Source organism: Cydia fagiglandana, chromosome 17 (genome assembly GCF_963556715.1).
Source record: "Cydia fagiglandana chromosome 17, ilCydFagi1.1, whole genome shotgun sequence".
In the NCBI taxonomy this organism is placed as follows: Eukaryota; Metazoa; Arthropoda; class Insecta; order Lepidoptera; family Tortricidae; genus Cydia; species Cydia fagiglandana.
In genome coordinates this window covers 10,517,353-10,535,286 of record NC_085948.1, presented here as the reverse complement: position 1 = coordinate 10,535,286, position 17,934 = coordinate 10,517,353, and the positions used below count along the sequence as shown (strand labels likewise).

General features: G+C 38.4%; 1 protein-coding gene across 1 annotated transcript in view; it reads left to right on the top strand.

The window, feature by feature from the left end:
* The first annotated feature begins 540 nt into the window (after window positions 1-540).
* LOC134672468 (dyslexia-associated protein KIAA0319) overlaps window positions 541-17,934 on the top strand; it is a 28,153-nt gene continuing 10,759 nt past the window's right edge. The window contains exons 1-14 of the mRNA XM_063530399.1: window positions 541-966; window positions 1,363-1,593; window positions 2,296-2,530; window positions 3,464-3,746; window positions 4,061-4,181; window positions 4,792-5,021; window positions 5,579-5,801; window positions 6,291-6,448; window positions 7,071-7,211; window positions 7,830-8,070; window positions 8,918-9,108; window positions 10,590-10,679; window positions 16,449-16,649; window positions 17,316-17,532. Coding sequence (XP_063386469.1) covers window positions 804-966; window positions 1,363-1,593; window positions 2,296-2,530; window positions 3,464-3,746; window positions 4,061-4,181; window positions 4,792-5,021; window positions 5,579-5,801; window positions 6,291-6,448; window positions 7,071-7,211; window positions 7,830-8,070; window positions 8,918-9,108; window positions 10,590-10,679; window positions 16,449-16,649; window positions 17,316-17,532 — 2,725 coding nt within the window. The 5' untranslated portion in view covers window positions 541-803. The remainder of the gene's footprint in view (window positions 967-1,362; window positions 1,594-2,295; window positions 2,531-3,463; window positions 3,747-4,060; window positions 4,182-4,791; window positions 5,022-5,578; window positions 5,802-6,290; window positions 6,449-7,070; window positions 7,212-7,829; window positions 8,071-8,917; window positions 9,109-10,589; window positions 10,680-16,448; window positions 16,650-17,315; window positions 17,533-17,934) is intronic.

Genomic DNA, 17,934 nt, shown 5'->3' with positions numbered 1-17,934 from the left:
ATTTTGAAACAGCGTGACTTTTGTAGCCCCGACCCGTACTGCTACCTATACAGAATACCTACTTAGTTAATTATAGTAGGTATTATATAATCTGTACAATCAACTGTAAGTATATTTATTAATAGAGTTAGCTTGACTTGCTATTTGATAACAAATTAACGTCAATCGTTAGTTTAGTATCCCGTTTTTCAGATCTGCTGATTTTTTAACCTAGGCTAGGTGAAGATACTCTCTTTTAACAGTTTTAACCGAAAGCGTAAAATACAATTTTTTGGTTTAGAAGGATTAAGTATTAAGATGATAATTTTTAAATGGTAAGTGAGAAACTCAAATAAATAGAAGATCCGGATCCCACTATATGGTGTTTTTTTTTACTGTCAATTTAGTTTTAAAACTCTGTTCCCGCGGTTTTTTTTACATTTATTTATTTACTAATATTGGCAGCATTGGGATATAATGACGTGCTGGACAGTGAATGGATTGTGTAATAAATGCCAAGCTTATGCCAAGTTAAATAAGAAAATACATCTCGTTGCTGTCACACACATCTTGTCAAGTCAATCTGTCAGTCGCGTCCGCAAAATTAAAATCCATAGTGATAATGAAGCAAAATAAAGATAAAACCTAATGTATTTAATATCATTGAATTTTATCTTCACACCCACGTGAATATTACAAACCTAAACTGTTATTGTTACTCCAATTCCAATCCAGATAAGCATTGGCCAAACCATAGTGGTACTTCTAAAAGGCACAAGTTTTTACAATATTGACTATTTTATTTGAAACGTCTCACCTACATAATGATCAGTATTTCGAACGCTTGCATTAGTTTGTGTATTCTTGTAGTTTTCGTCAACATACGTGCTTCTTTGTCTCAATACAGCAAGCCTTGGAGTGACAAATATGAGAGCAATAAGTGTCCAAAACTATACCCAAAGAATTTTATCAATTATGCCCCAGTAGGTAAGTAACATAATATGTTATTCCTAATCAATTACCATAATATCATTATAAACTTTTATGTATCTGGAAGAAATACTTTTATCTTGGTAAAGAATTAGTAATTTTTCAATAGACATACAATACAACAATACATAAAAACGCATTCAAAAATGTACAGCATTTGACGTAAATTATTGAAATAATAAATCGATTTTACTAGTTATTAAATTATAATAAATAAAAAATTACTAGGGTTTTCTAAGATACATGCCAAAGGGTCACAATTCTTTCCACTAACTAATTTTATTACATTTATTTTTACTGTTCAGCATTCTACAATGACATTGTTAAAAATGTTGCAGGTCTTAACATTTTAATAAAACCTTAATGTATTACTTTGAATTTGTCTTCTTCAAGGTAACCTGACTGCGGGAAATTACTCAGAAAAAACAGGTCTGAAGGGTCTCCGGCAATGTGTGATGGCATGCTGCCTAGAGGAGACCTGCAACATTGTGTTTATCTTTGATTCCCGCTGCTTCCATGTGGAGTGTGTGAGTGATGAGCTGTGCTTGCCGCTGCTGCGGGTTGGGAGCCCCAAGTGGGAGTCCCATGTCTCCATGATACTGGTCAAGCCTGTGCTGCCCAGTGGTATGTATAGAAGGCAAAACTTTAGGAATAATTTTAATTTGATTCTAGTTTCTTAAGGTCTTTTGTGTAACAGTATATGAGTGAATTGCAAAAAAATTGTACATAATTAAGCATAGATAAGAAGCAGACTACTAAGTTTTAATTAACCATTTAAATTGACTCCTCCTGCCTCATACTCTACTCAACACTGAAAACTCGGTTGATGGCTCTAGATACAGGCATTATCAGTTATTTCAACTGCCTGCCTGCTTCACAAATAATAAATTGTAAAGTATTTAGTATTTACTCGTATTGTACTTAATTCATACACACATAAGTCTATAGCATACACTAACACTTAATTGGCTTATTGGAAATGGCTTGGTTGTCATAACACAATGGAATCAATAAACTTTTAACTAATTACAGGTCCTTAACTATGTCAGAATTTTTTTGCAATTCACTCATAGATATACATTTAATTTAGACAGAACCTTAAGACTGTTAGATTGAGATTTATTCACTAAGATTATTGAATTGTGGATCCTCAACTACACTGTACAGAAAAGCCCTCTCCTCTCTGCATTTTCGAACTGAGTTAATGGGAGAGTAAGCATGAATATGTGGGTAATGAGGAGGTCTCTTCTAAAAGTTGTTTGAGCATAATAATCATAAAATTATGCTACAAAATTCAAATGATCATAACCTTTAGAGATTTTTCAGAAAACTGGTCTGACATCCTGGATCAGTCCAGCTACAGAGAAGCAGGCAACAATTATTCCCCCGAGGAAGAGGTGTACTCCCCATACACCAGGAACCAAAACCTCCTCACCGACGATGAGGAATCAAACTTCCTGTCGCATTTCCTTAATAATCTACCAATGGAGGATGATGATAATAGGCCGTATGATAAATACAGGGATAGTACTGACAACGAATTGTTGGTGGATGCAACTAGGTATTGTATTATCTTTTTTATGGCTTACAGTTTGTGTAACATTATATTACTAGAGTTGTCTGGAGGAAATTGCTCCCTAGCGATAAGTTACTACATTGTTTAATTTATATTTGTAAGATTTCTCACTTGTTGACCACATGTTAGTGAAAGAGTCCATGTCAGCTTGGGCAAAAACGTTTTTGTATGTGATTCTCTGCAGGTCGCATATCTCAACCGATTCTCGTAAAATTTTGTGATCAGGCTCGGTAGTTAGAAAGACTATGTAGTTTTTTTTTTTTGGAAAATGTTTAAATGGTGGAAGTTGGCATATGTGATAAAGGACTTAAGTGCCAGTAGGATCTTTGGCACTTAAGACCTTTGTGAGTTCTCTGTGATAATGACTCAACAAAGTATTATTTTTACTTTTAAATCGCGAGCTCTACTGCTAGCAGAGCCACTAGTAGTACTACCTATTCCTTATTTTTGACATATGCAATAAAGATTTGTATTACACTAGTAAACCTACATAAACATAAGATAAAAATAATATAGTTTATTTTTCAAGTAGAGTTAGACCGTAAAAAGTCTGCAGCGATTTTGATAGCCCACGCAGTGCAAGTGTCATTTTAAACGTCAAACTTCTATGAAATTATGACGTATAAATAACTCTTACACTGCGTGGGCTATCAAATCCGCTGCAGACTTTTATTGGTACGACCATAAGCATGTTACAATGCGCCTTTGAACGTCGAATAAAGCTAAGTACATGTATGATTTAAAAGTAAAAATATCCATAGTGATGAAAGTGTAAGTGATCAGTAGGTAGTTATTTAGGTGCTGAGGCTACATTGTAAAAGGGCCTACTCACTTCACCTTTGAGCAATTATGGCTCTAACCTTTTTTTTTTACCTTAAAAGTACACAGTATCAGTTTTATTTAAAATGGTTTTTGAAGGTTCCTGGAAAAAGTACCTTGTGAGGTCGGAGTATCAGACTGCCCTTTCAACTCTGAATGCATTCCGCTCGGACTGAAAACACGCAACGGCATCTGCAAATGCGTGCCCGGCACAGAAGAGAACGCACAAGGTGTGTGCGTACAGATGTTGAGGCCTTACTCTAAGGGGCCTACCATTCCTATGGATAGCAAGAAGAGTGGGGAGGTGTCGGAGAAAACAGACATTAAATCTGAAGCGCCTAAGACTGTTCAGAATTTGACCGTCTCCATCGTTTCTAAAACGGTAAGTTAAGTTTATTATTCCATATATAAATATGTACTAGGCGGCGGTCTAGCATAAGTTGCGTTATCGCGCGCGAGTCCTAACCCTAACTTTCAAGAGGCAAGGCTTTCCGAGGCCAAGTCGCGCGTATTTCTATTCTATTCTAATTATATGCCATATTTCACCGTGCTGCGCGCCTGCGACTTTGTGACAATTGGCACTACACTACTATTTAAATATGTACTCTACTTACTGTGCACAAGTCTCCATTGGATCAAATAAGATGTGACTCAACTCCTGATTAGGTAATACCTATTTAAGTGAATATTTTGCAGGTCCAACTTCCAGACAATGAAGTAACTTTAGCAGCGTATACAATTCCCGATGAGAAGGCAACAATGAGCCACTATAACTATGCGTGGACGCTAGTTGACCAGCCTAATGGTGGATTTACAGGTTTGATTCATTCCTTTCATTAAGAGCCCATCAATGTGCACACTAGCGCCACTGCTAAACTCGAACAAGTTTTTAATGTTGCTGGATTCATCGATCTATGAACTCAAAACAAAAACGGCCGTTTTTACTTTGGAAGCATAGATTGACGTATCCAGCAACGTAAAAACTAGTTTAATGTATTCAAAAGGTACTTAAATAGAAAATACAGTACGTAGCGGCCCCTTTTTTTAAATAGATTTCGTTAAATTTGAATAATCACGATTATTTGGCAGTGGCGCTAGTGTGCAGGTTGATGGGCTCTTAAACAAACTAAAATAAAACAGAGAAAGATTAGACGGTCTCTAATAAAACATGTATATACATGTATTACAAGAACATAGAAACGCCAGTAAATAAATAGGTACTGCATTTAAAGCGTGTGATAAATGATGCACATTTTTGTCTGAAACAATCTTCATTTAGAAACAGTTAAAAAAACAAAATCGTTTCTCAATGAACACCTACATTTTTCGATTATAGTGTTTTATTTAACATAATAGTAAGATGAAAAGGATGATAAAAGAGGTCAAATTTAGCAAAACTTCATTACATTTCCATCCCTATTCCTCAGGCAACATGAATCAAAACGGCGCAACAGTAACTCTAACCGAGCTGACCGAGGGCCAGTACCGCTTCAAGCTGACGGTGAACGGCACGAACGCGTACGGCGAAGGCTTCGCCAACGTGACAGTGTTGCCGCCACTGAGAGTCAACACACCGCCGCAGGCGATAGTGACGCCGCAGACACAGACGGTTAAGTTGCCGAATTCGGTGGCGGTGCTCGATGGCAGCGCCAGCAAGGTACGAATACATTATCTACAGTATACAGTCCATCACTTACCACTTTATACCTCTTATACAGCTTCAGTCTTCTCCCTGACCTCCCTAGGTTTAGCTAGTGCCTTGGCGATAGGTTCCCGACTGTCCCTTGGCTATTTAATATCGGTAGCAGGCGTGCTCAACCTTGCCGTATGTTATACGAAAGGTAACTAGTTTTGTATGAACCTATAAATGTATGCACCTATACTTATGTATAAGCTTCTAAGTAAATAAAAGTATCCTTGACATTGGCGTTTGAGTGAAACTCCCACTAACCCTACAGTATTTTTTAACCCGTTGGCGTCAACTACTCGCGCAGCTACAGCCTAATATCAACCTTAGTACATACCGATAAGGATCACGATGACGCGCCGCATACGATAAAGGTTCGTTCGATAAGCGTTCAAAGGATTAAAGTTTTTCTTGCGATAATAATTGCCAAAAAAATATAACTTTACAGTAAAATGTTAAACGTTACGCATATATTTTACTGCAATTTTAGATTAACCTCTCCCTTATTCTCTATTATTAATTCTTAGGACGACGACGCAATAATATCATGGCACTGGGAGCTGACATCCGGCCCTATCGGCTACCAGCCGCCCTTGGAAGACAAGCCCACGCTCGTACTGAAGGACCTCAAGCAGCCGGGGAACTATACGTTCAAGCTGACGGTGGAAGACTCAGACCATGTCAAGAACTCCACCACGGCCAACATTACAGTGTTGAACCATACCGACTACCCGCCGGAAGCTAATGCAGGTAAGAACACATGAATAAATTGCCGGAAAAAATAGTAATTCTTTAGGGTTATCTCTAAAGCTGCATTTCTTGTACAAGTTTTTTATAGGCACTGTCTTTATTTTTGAAAATTGTGTTTATTTTGTAACTGATGTGATGTGACTAATAAGAAACTAGTAGAGTAAGTTGCAGGGATAACTGCCCTTTTCATCCTTATAGAACAAAAAAATTGTCCTAACATTTCCATAAATTTTTCAAACTTATCTTTTTGTTACCGCCATACAAAGTATATGGGGAAATGGTAACAAAATAGGATAAAAAACTCTGACACATTTTTTTATCCCATTAGAATCGAAAGAGCTCATGATTCTCAGTAGAAATAACTCAAAAGTGGCAAAAAAGGTCACAATATATAAAAATGGCAAAAAATAAAAGAAAAGGCCATTACGTCCGTTACCGGACAGTATAAAATTGTGGGCGTACAATTTTTCAATCGTTGTTGTTTGTCAGGTCAAGACGTAATAATCTACCTCCCGAACAACAACCTGACCTTGAACGGGAGCCTGTCCACGGACGACCACGAGATCACCTCGTGGGAGTGGACGAAGGCCGCCGAGGACGAAAACAAGGCGGTCGACATGCAGAATACTCACTCGCCTTACTTGCAGGTAGGCTATATATTAACCCTATACTCTGTATCTTTAGGTACCTATTTAAAAAGTAAACAAAATCTACCCTCAAATGGCTCCTTAAGCCAGTTAAGGGTAGATGAAAACATTACATGATCAAATCACATGATCAAATAAAGGTTAAAGTCAGGTCGTTCAGTGACTGATCCAAGCGGTTTTGTATTTGGTTGGTTAACCATAACCAATAAATGTTATAACTAAAAAATGTAGTGCTTCTGCTTCGTTGTTCTGTTTGTCCATTAGTAATGTATTGATTGTGCTCTAAGATTAGCGGCGTTCGCAATAGTGCTACAATTATAGCAATAATGCGAACGAAGCAACTTTACTTGTAAATAAGTTATCAGAGTTTTCAATGGTTACTAACTGAATACACAGGTAGGCAAGACATGTTTCGACAATTGGAGGCTTGTTTGGGAACTTAATTTGATGGCACTAAGTTGGTGGATAGCTCCAAGAATTTCCCTATAGGTTGAGTAATTTAAGGGCAGTGGCTTCCCCAAAACCTAGTACCATAACTTAAGATTAGTTATCCCAGAGCAAAGTAACTTGCTTTAAAATTCTTTTTTGGTTCCTTTTATTAACATTACTGTCTGTTTACCAGCTATCAAACTTATCGGAAGGCATGTACACCTTCGTGCTTAAGGTGACAGACTCTTCGGGTCAGACGTCAGCCGCCGAAGTGCATGTGTTCGTCAAGCCGCCGACCAACACTCCGCCAGAGGCCCGCGCCGGCCCCGACCAGGTAGGGACTGCATGCAAGTTTTGGTAGTACCCAGACTTGTTAATAACAGCATGGGAGTGTAATAAAATAAACATGTGTCTGTCTTCTACTCACTTATGGATACGGAATTATGGGTTTAGGTACCTACTTAAATTTAAAGGGATACAATGTTTGTCATAAAAGCATGTAAAGAGACTCGAAACGTTTTTCTTGACAATGCTAAAAAAATATCTTGTTACAGTTTTACACGAACACAACAAATTAAATAACTATACCATATTATTCCAGTTCATATCCCTCCCCAAAACGTGGGTAACCCTCAACGGCTCGGCCTCGCACGACAATCACTGTACAGTCACATACATATAGCTGCCTCGTCGGCCCGGCCCCACTAACATACAACTCTCATTCTAGTTTATATCCTGCCCCCAAACGGGGGTAACCCTCAACAGCTCACCCTCTCACAAGACCCTCTGTAAAGACATAACTCTCCCCCAGTTCCAGTTCCAGTTCATATCTCTCCCCAAAACATGGGTAACCCTCAACGGCTAGGCCTCGCAAGACGGCCACCTCATAGTCCCTTACCTCATGCTGGCTGCCTCGCCGGTCCAACTAACTATCAAACAACTCTCATTCCAGTTCATATCCCTCCCCCAAACGTGGGTAACCCTCAACGGTTCGGCCTCGCACGACGATCACCGTATAGTCGCGTACACATGGCGCTGCCTCGTCGGCCCCACTAACAGTACCATCCTCAACTTCAATGAGTCCATCGCCAACGCGACCGGCCTCACGAAGGGCCAGTACGTTTTCTCGCTGACTGTACTAGACGATAACGGGAATTCCGCCTCGGATAATGTGACTGTCAATGTGGCTCAGAGTAAGTTTATAGAATACTAATATTGATTGGGAATATCTGAAATCGGAGTAAAAATATATTTCCATTTGACGACCGATATGATTAAACACTTTAGATTATGATATCGGAAGTTATGTTTCATTACTGTAGGTTTTATTGCATAATATGACTGACGGCCTCTTTAGGTTGGCTGCATGGACTTTAAATGTGAACGATAGATTTTAATTTATACAATCATCATTTACATTCTGTTATCGGTTCGGCGTCATATTTAGCATCTATTTCTAACTATACCTCGTCCGTATCCGTATTGAAGTAGGTTTTTCGCGCTGATTTTATTGCCCAGTAAACTGCAATCGCTATGTTTTTTCTTCAATGACTATTAAAACAAGGCAAACAATGGAAATAAACTATCCTATTCTAGATATTCCTAATTGCTTGAATAACTGCAATATAAATTTAACAATAAGCATGCTGCGTTTATTTGCATGATATTTATTATAGTGTGGTGTTGGCAAAATCTTGTATTGAATATGATGTACCCTGTAACTATTTTCGAAGAGATTACCTATACTAATCGCGCAACGTATGCACTTAACATACGCAATATTCTTACATACTATGATCAGTCCGAGCTCCCCAGGTAAAATAACTGTATTTTAATGCAAATAATCCTCTCTTGGGTAATTTAAGCTACTGCAAAAACTTTAATGTTCTTTTTTTGTACTCAAACATTATTAATATCACTTGAAAATAAATAAAACCCTTAATACTGTGATTTTTTTCCATTATTTTTAAAAACATTGTGGTATCGTTAGCAGCGGTAATTAATACAAAATAAAACCTAATAACCCCATTCGATCTGTAGACCAGAATAGTCCTCCGAAAGCGAACGCGGGCGGCAACCAAGTACTGTACCTGCCTCTGCCGGTGCTTATTCTGAACGGGTCGAAATCATCGGACGACTTTCGCATCGTGTCGTGGAAGTGGACGCGCTCGGGCTCGGGCCTGGCCGCCGGCACCGTCATACTAGACTCCGACAAGGAGCCTGTGCTTATGGTGAGTCACTTGAAACTTTAAAACTTGGTCTGGTTCACGCCGGTAATTGAACGAGCGAAGCGATGTGTTCGTCCACGCCTCGAGACTTTGGGAATATCCATTGTATACGAATTTCTACCCTCACCTATTATTTAAATTTGGCAACATTTGTATAGTAACAGCACCAGTCATGGGACATTTAAGAGGGAATTTGGAGTATTTGTGATATTTCCCTAATACATGTGAATGGTCTACCGCTTAGCGTATTGAAAGATGAAAGTCCTACCCGTCTTTCATGTTTCAGGCGTGTTGTATCAAAGATACTGCAATGAGTTTCCACATACTTAACAAATTAAAACTATGCTATTTTTCTCCAGTCATGAACACCAAAGCTCCAGTAATGGGCCCCCCAGTAATGGACACTGCTCTATCAGTATAAAATATTGAAATAGGTCATCAGATCTGGTCCATGTTATCATAATATTGCATTATCATCCGATTTGCATATTTAATTACGAATACAAAATTTCAACTCAATCGGAAAACGGGAAAGTGGCTCAAACTCGGCTACCAAGATTTGACCCACACTAAAAAACGATATTAATTTATCCGAAGTCGGAGCATACCTCCTGGTTGACATATTTCGTAACTACATTTTACTTCTGTATTGTTTAAACATGAAATGATGGCATGGCAAGCATCATTATGTAAATTTCCCATTATAGGAGGTATGCAGTTTTACAGCTCCTATAATGGGATTGGGCCAAATACCACTATTTTTTTACATCTGTGGACTCACAACATAGTATGTTGTATACCTTATCTCATGGTAAATGCAATTAACAAAACACATTTTAGTTTTCATCAAGTATTAATTAATTAAAATTTAATAAATTAACTCACCTCTCTTAGCGAAGTTGTTAAGAATTCGTAGTGGTATTTTTTTTCAGTGACACGACAACTTTTGGGTTGACGCCAATTTCTTAAAAAACAACCAAATTTAATAAAAATTCAAACTGAAACAGCTCTAGGACTCTTATTTATGATAATATACAGGCAGTGTTTATAAACTACTTTTAGACACTTATTTTACAGGATTTGTGGTTTTTTGTCCCATTACTGGTTCCACGCCCATCATAGGGTACACTACTATATGCAACTAAAACAATTTTCCTGGTGCTAACAAGCCTATTTTTTTTTATAATGTATTATCATTTTATTTTAGTTTTATGCCTGTGCCGGCTGCGAGTCCTGCAAATTTCGTGTTCCAAATTGATAGATTTAATATTCAGACGAAACTAAGTTGTCAGCGATTTTATTAGCCCAGACTGTGCAAGTGTTAAGTAAACGTCATCATTTCATAGAAGTTTGACGTTAATAACACTTTTACCGTACAATGTGATATCCAAATCGATTCGCTGCCATTTGCTGGCTAACTGAGCAAACATAAATACGCCGGGATATTAAGGTTCGAATGCTCACTAACGTCTCCCTGCTTCTAGTTAACGAACATAGAGCCGGGCCGCTACGTGTTCGAGTTGACGGTGACTGACGACCAGGGCGACTCCGACAGAGACACCGTCAGCGTACAGGTAACTATAGTTCGTGGCTTTGTAACAGGGACCGTATAACCGGTTTTATTAAATACCTGTATATAAACTGTCAAACGAATACCGGTTAAAATGTTATACCTATATTCGAATTAGAGGTATTGCTGTCATTCCGTTTTTGTCTTTATCGCTAAACTACACTAATTGACATAATGAAATACTGGTATTCATTAATACCTCAATAATAACAGGTATTCAGTATACCGGTAATGGTTATCGTATTTAATACCGGTATTCATTGCACTTGATCAAAGAGTAACCAAAAACTTTGCGACAAGAGGTTAAAGTTTTTGTTAAGTCCTCATGCTAATATTGATCGCTGTACAAGCGAAATATTTCATATGTAATTTAACCATGAGCGTAGCAAGTGGTTCGAAATTGCGACCGTTTCAAAGCACGAGGTTAATGAATGAATTAATGAAAAGAATTAACCCCAGAAAACATTTCCATATGAAATATGAGCGCCGCGCCGGCGCGCCGCCGCCGCCATCAAAATTTTCGCGCCGCCGCCGCCGCCAAAAATTTCGCGTCGCCGCTGCCGACACTGCGCTATCGCCGTGGCATCGGCGTGACCTTGTTAGATACTAGAGTCTGTCTAAGCTAACTTTGCACCGATTTGAACAGAACAAAGTGAGGGAGTGTTATTGTAATATAAACGTCATATTTTCATAGAAATTTGACATTAACGATGATATTTACACACGTTGTCGTTGCAAATGCTATGCAGATTAGTTTGATCGGGAATTTATTGCTTTTATATAAGGTGCTAACAAATTAGGTACCGATATTTTAAGAGATGGTACTTTATTATATAAAAACAATTAACTTTAAATAGAAATCAAGAAAACTTTTCATATCATATTTTTGTTTTATTTACCGAACAAAAAAATAAATTAAAATTATATTAAAAAAATAATTAAAAATAATCATTACGTGCATTTAACCACATAAAGAAAAAATACATAGAGTGCTCATGCTCACTCCATACATCAGTTTTGGTACCAAAAATACTATTCTTTTCGTAGTCAACATCTAGTATCGAGTAACGGAATTATCAGTACTGCTATTTGACAATAGATGTTGCACCGACCGAAATGTCTAATGCTCAACAACTTTCAGCGAATATTAAACAAGGATTAACTGGAACTTATTTTCAACTCCTTCTGCTTTAATATTAGTTGTAAATAGTTGTTCAATACAATTTTCGTGAGTCGCGAGATTTGAGACATCTAGTATCAAGTAGCGGCAGATAATTCCGCTACTCGATGCTAAATGTCAACTACGAAAATAATAGTCTTTTTGCTCCAAAACTGATGTACGGAGTGAGCACTCTATGCTTACTATATTTGTCTATGATTTAACTGACAAGATGTTTAACACTTTCTGTTTTGTCAACAATTGTTTGTGTTAAATGTCATTATAATCAACGTGTCATTTCATTTATCAACGTGAAGTGGCCAGTTAAAAAGAGGTCTCATTTAATTATCTCATTAACAGGGTGTTTTTACATAGCAAATTTGTTTTCCAATTTTCTCAAAAAAACATAAAACCTAAATGTTTCATACTTTAATATATTCCAGGAGTCGAGTATTATCAGCTGTAAAAATATTGGTAGCTAATTTGTTAGCACCTTATATTAAGTTCGGATATATAAATTTTTTGGCTAATATATATTAGACTGCATGCTTTCTCTTGTCTATGCTTAAGCTAAACATGTGGCAGTAGTTAGCGATTCGGTGGCCAGGCAATGTCAATGAATAAGAAATAGGTGATATGGAGTCTAACCTAATACGTCTATTCCAGAATATATCCTCAACAATTGTATGTAAAGGTATGAGCACGATAGTTGAAGTCACGCACACAACAACAAAATAATGTAATGACAGTGAGATTTTGAAATTAATATTCTTTTTAGGGTTCCGTATTTCGTACCAATATCAAGTTGATATCAACTGTAAAAAAGTTTCTTGAAGGTTTTTTTTATAGGCTTTTAATATCGTACGTTTAAGTCGCATTCACTCATTGATTCATTCATACTATTTTTGCGATTAGTAGGTACTCTGTGCGAGCAGTGTGTGTAATCATTCACCTCTCCTGGCGATACGTACATAACCCTAAATAACTATTATATTTGACTATAGCTACCCGCACTGACTTCGCACGGATAACACAAAACCTTAACAAATTGTACACCTAAACTAAAGCTGCCTCAAAAATCTTTCTATTGATAGCTGAAATCCGCATGAAAATCAGTTGAGTAGGTTTTGAGTTCATCGTGAACATACATTCATATAGTTACAGACAGACGCGGCGGGGGACTTTGTTTTATAAGGTGTAGTGAATTAGTGATAGATTCAATTAACAGTAACCTCACAATATAAAGATATTCATTGTGCTGCTTATCTACAGTTCATGGCATGAAAAACTTTTTTCCTACCATAATTCAATAAATAATCCTTGAAATTAAAAGGTTTGAATTCTCTTCGCATAAACCAAGTTTTCAAGGCTACGCCGCCGATTCGCCGCCACCGCCAACCAATTTTGACCGGCGAACCGTCGCCGGCTAAATGCCTATAGGGCGGCGCTAGACGTGCGCGCCGGTCGAAAATAATTGGGCAACGGCGCGCCACCAAAAAATCCACGGCGGCGGCGTGGAATTTTTCAACTTTTCAATATTAAGACGTATAATGAAAAGTCATGCTTAACCCTTAAATCGACAAGGGAAAAAAATATCTTAAAAACTGTGTTAGTATATTTTTGGTGTTATTATCTTATTAGGTATGTGGTTGTTTATTGTAGAAAAATGAAAAAAATCTATTTATAATAGTTTCGAAAAAAACATAGGTATGACAAATATGTTGGATGTTGCCAGGTTCGGTGTAAATAAAAAGATACGCCGCATAATGAAAAGACGTCTAGTATTTTGGACGTTGCCGAATATACAGTACTTTATATGCATAAGGTTTTTTTTTGTCAATATCATGTTTTTTTTAAATTAATATAGAATAATTGCATTTTAATTATAAATACACTTACTGATAATGTCAACGTATGAACTAAAGTAAAACCTATTATTTTTATATTTTTCCAAAAAGTTTATAGCTCGTAGGTGGTAAAATTTTGCCAGTCATTGGCGTCATTTTATTAACATTAAATCAAACTTAGCGGGGTATCGTAGGATGCAGCAACATCTGAACAATGGTATACAATAATGCATGTAATTTTATCAATATTTTCGTAAGAAATTTCTTAAATGAAATCGGGTCTGTCTCTTGATGTCTTGATGAACGCACAGGAAAAGAAATCCGTAATAATATTTTTATCTATTTGGTTCATTACGTTGTAATACTACAAATAATGACTTAGTATGGTGTTGGTGCGACATAAAATAGTAGAAATTCAATTATATAACCAGAAAAATTCCGTAAGTACTTAATTATTGCCATTTTAAGTAAGTATTTTACGTCAAAAATGTGAGATTTACGTAGGAAGTGGCGCCCGCAATAATTTTAACTATTTCTTATCGGACTATAACCTATTACATATTTTAACGCTGCATAATACTGTCTTATAAAAAAATATTCGGCGCGAATTTTAAACTACCGGCGGCGGCGGCGGCGCGCGGACTCCTTATGGCGGCGGCGCGCACGTCTAATCGGCGCTCATATGTTTGAGATTATAAACTACATACATAGTAAAATACAATTAAATCAACAATAAAAAAACAATTAAAAGAATCAAATGAACGCTATTATATATCCATCAAAATCATCACCTAACAGCTAATTTCATCAGCAACATGAAAACGGGCATTCTAAGATCCGAATCTTAAGTATTTACAACTTTACAAGCGGGCCGGACAACGGCCTTGACGAGTAGCGAAGGAACGAATCGTGGTACTACTACAACCGGTATTGGGACTTACTTATTACCGGTAATAGCTTTAGGAGTAAACTATCAAATAGTGGTATTTGTTGTCAATTGGCTAAACCGACAACACTATTGAATACCGGTATTCGAATACCTCTATTCGGAGCTTAAGTGATACAAATACCCAAATTCAAATTACACCGGTTATACCTCAATAATAACCTGTAGTCAGAATACCGGTAACGGTCCCTGCTTTGTAACAGAGCCCGGCGGCTAATCCTATTGTCTATTGTTAAGTAAAACCGCACGTGCTACTTACCTGAAAAAAAGGGTCTTCATTATTCTATTTGGCACCTGAGCGCGGGCTAGTCCGACGCTCAAAAAACCAGTGTAGGTGCGCTCTCCGATAACGCGCCTTTGTTACGCATCTCGATGACACATTTTAGACTGGTTCTGTAGCGTTCGACTCGCCGGCACTCAATAACCGATGCGATGTACTGTATTTTTTATGCAGGTGGTTAATTGAGGCACGTGGCACGAGCGGTTTTACTTAACAATAGACAATAGGATTAGCTCGGGCTCTATTAGAAACCTACGCACTATACTAGCTACGAGTATAATGTCAATCAGTGGAAAACCAACATGGGTCTTTATTACTACAGATGCAAAGAAAATATTTGCTCAGACTTGCCCAGTGGGAATCTATGATTGACGTCCTGGCTGATGTTTATGGTATTCTACGAAAATGTTGCTTACGAAATGCCATTCTTCTATAATTTTCATCTTCTTCTTTCAATTTAAGAGCTGGGCTCTTGTCGGTGCAGCGTGATGAAGATGTCTCCACCTTGGTCGGTCCAAAGCCAGCCCCTTTGTGTCCTGGTACGACACGGCCCCTACATGCTCCTTTACTTGGCTCATATAGCTCTTCCTTGGTCTTCCCCTCCCTCTCTTTCCATTTATTTTCCCTTCTATAATGTTTCCGATGAAGTGGTCGTGTCGTAGCAGGTGTCCTATCATTCTTCCTCTTCTATTTTTAATAACACTCATTAGACTTCTCTTTTCTTTCACTCGCTTTCGTAACTCTTCATTCGTAACTCTTATAATTTTCATATACTTCTGAAAATGCTGAGAAAGTGATATTTGGTTTGTTATTTCATGACTTGGCTAACAAATTGGCAGTATATTCTCGATCTTTATACAGTATATAAATATATGTATAATGTTATGATTAGTTATGCGTGTTTTTATCTCATGTCGAGAGTTACAGGTTAAACACCACTAGCACCTTTGTATATACAAACTTATTGTTTAGAGTTTTCTTTTTAATCTCAGCCGGGCTAGCACCTGAGTGTCTCGCTGGCGAGATAGACTATTCGTCCCTCTTTAGTTAACATAGTTAGAATAAGACGGGTAGACTATCTCGCCGCGAGATACTGTCACGCCAATCATGTGCTAGGCCTACAGAACAATCATTATTAGATTAATTTTCAATGACGAGTACAATTTGGTCCCACCACTTTATTTAAATACATGTAGATGTAGATGTAGTGTAGGGACGCCCGGCCGGAAGCAGGCGGGCTGTCGATCGCTTGTCGCGTTCATTCAGCCCGGTTCCCTGGAGTTGGAGCTGCAGGTTACTGTCCCGGCGGCATTCCCACACTATTCTCCTCAAATCTTCTTGTTTTCCTGCAGAACAGAAGGACATCTTTGAGTTCGACGTCCTTTAGTTCGTTTTCTTCTAGTGTGTCTCTACCGAATGTATTATATCGCGGTGCCGCGTACATAGTACATTCTGCTAGTAAGTGTGAGCTGGTCTCCTCCTTACCACAATGTGGACAGGAGGCATTTAAATCCATATATTAATGTCAATTTTATTTGCAGGTGAAGCCAGATCGTCTAGAACGCAACCTGCTAGAGATGACCCTCAACATTCCCATATCATCCTTCACGCAAACACAGCTCGAGTCGCTCATACAGAAAATGACGCTGCTGCTGAAGGATGACGTCAAGATCAATGTCACGGAGGTGCGCGGGGAAATTGATTCGGGGAACACACAGCTTATATTCTTCTTGTGGGAAAATGTAAGTATCTATAACGCTCGATAAGTTGTAGGTCTTCTTCAGATACTTGTTGAATACGATTGTACATTTTGGGGGAAAAAATGTGGAAGATTGAGTTATACGATTTTGATACCCTTGTTTCATTCATTTGGATTCAGAGATAAAAGTAGCTTATTCTTTTTAGGGTTCCGTACCCAAAGGGTAAAAACGGGACTCTATTACGAAGACTTCACTGTTCGTCTGTCTGTCACCAGGCTGTATCTCATAAACCGTGATACCTTAGAAAGTTGAAATTCTGTCTTTCTGCCTATGTCTTTCTGTTGCTGCTATAAACAATAAATACTAAAAAGTACGGAACCCTCGGTGGGCGAATCCGACTCTCACTTGTCCGGTTTTTATTCCTGGTATGTGTCTGTCTCAAATTGGATCTACATGCGTTTAGCTATTTTTGCTTATAAGTAATAAACATACCTATATCCGTCCTCACGCCAGGAACATTACTGCGACTTGACTATGCTAAGGTTCCGGCCATTCAGTTATCAGATTAGAATCCATACGTCATATGTCTATCGTTCGTTTTTTTAGCATTTAAAACGCATTTTTCAATTGAAAGACACATCAAGATTGTTTACCTTTTTTCTAATGCTAAAAAAATCGAACTATAGTTAATCGAGCGTTTTATCCCAGGGTCAAGCGATGGAAGGCATCCGCGCGCTGTCGCTGTCGCTCGCGGCGGCGGCGGCGGCGGGGCCCGAGGCGGCGGCGCGCGTGCGCACCACGCGCTGCCTCAGCACGTGCTCGGGCCGCGGCGTGTGCGACGACGCCTCGCGCACGTGCCGCTGCGACGCCTTCTGGATGCAGAGCCTGCTCGCGCAGCTGCGGCCGCACCACGTGCCCGACTGCGGTCAGTATATTTTCATCATCTCAGCTATAAGACGTCCACTGCTCGACATAGGCCTCCCCCTTATGGGGGGTGAATGCCATAATCGCCACGCTTGGCAGGCGGGTTGGCGATCGCAGTCGAGTACACCGAATTTGAGGGACGCTGCTGCCCGTCCACCGGTGGTCTTGGACGTAGTTTAAGGACATACCCGGGTCCCTATACTTCACTACTTCAGTATTATTCACTTATATAAATATAAAATTTTGTTTTAAGAAATCAAAGAAGCTAACTTCTTGTTAAAGAAGAATAACGATATAAAATGAGTAAGCTGTCATATCAAAGAAAGCACTTATACGGGGTCATTTTTGGACAATTAGCCATATTGTGCGAGGTGATTAGATAGGTCATACTGAACAACTTTAT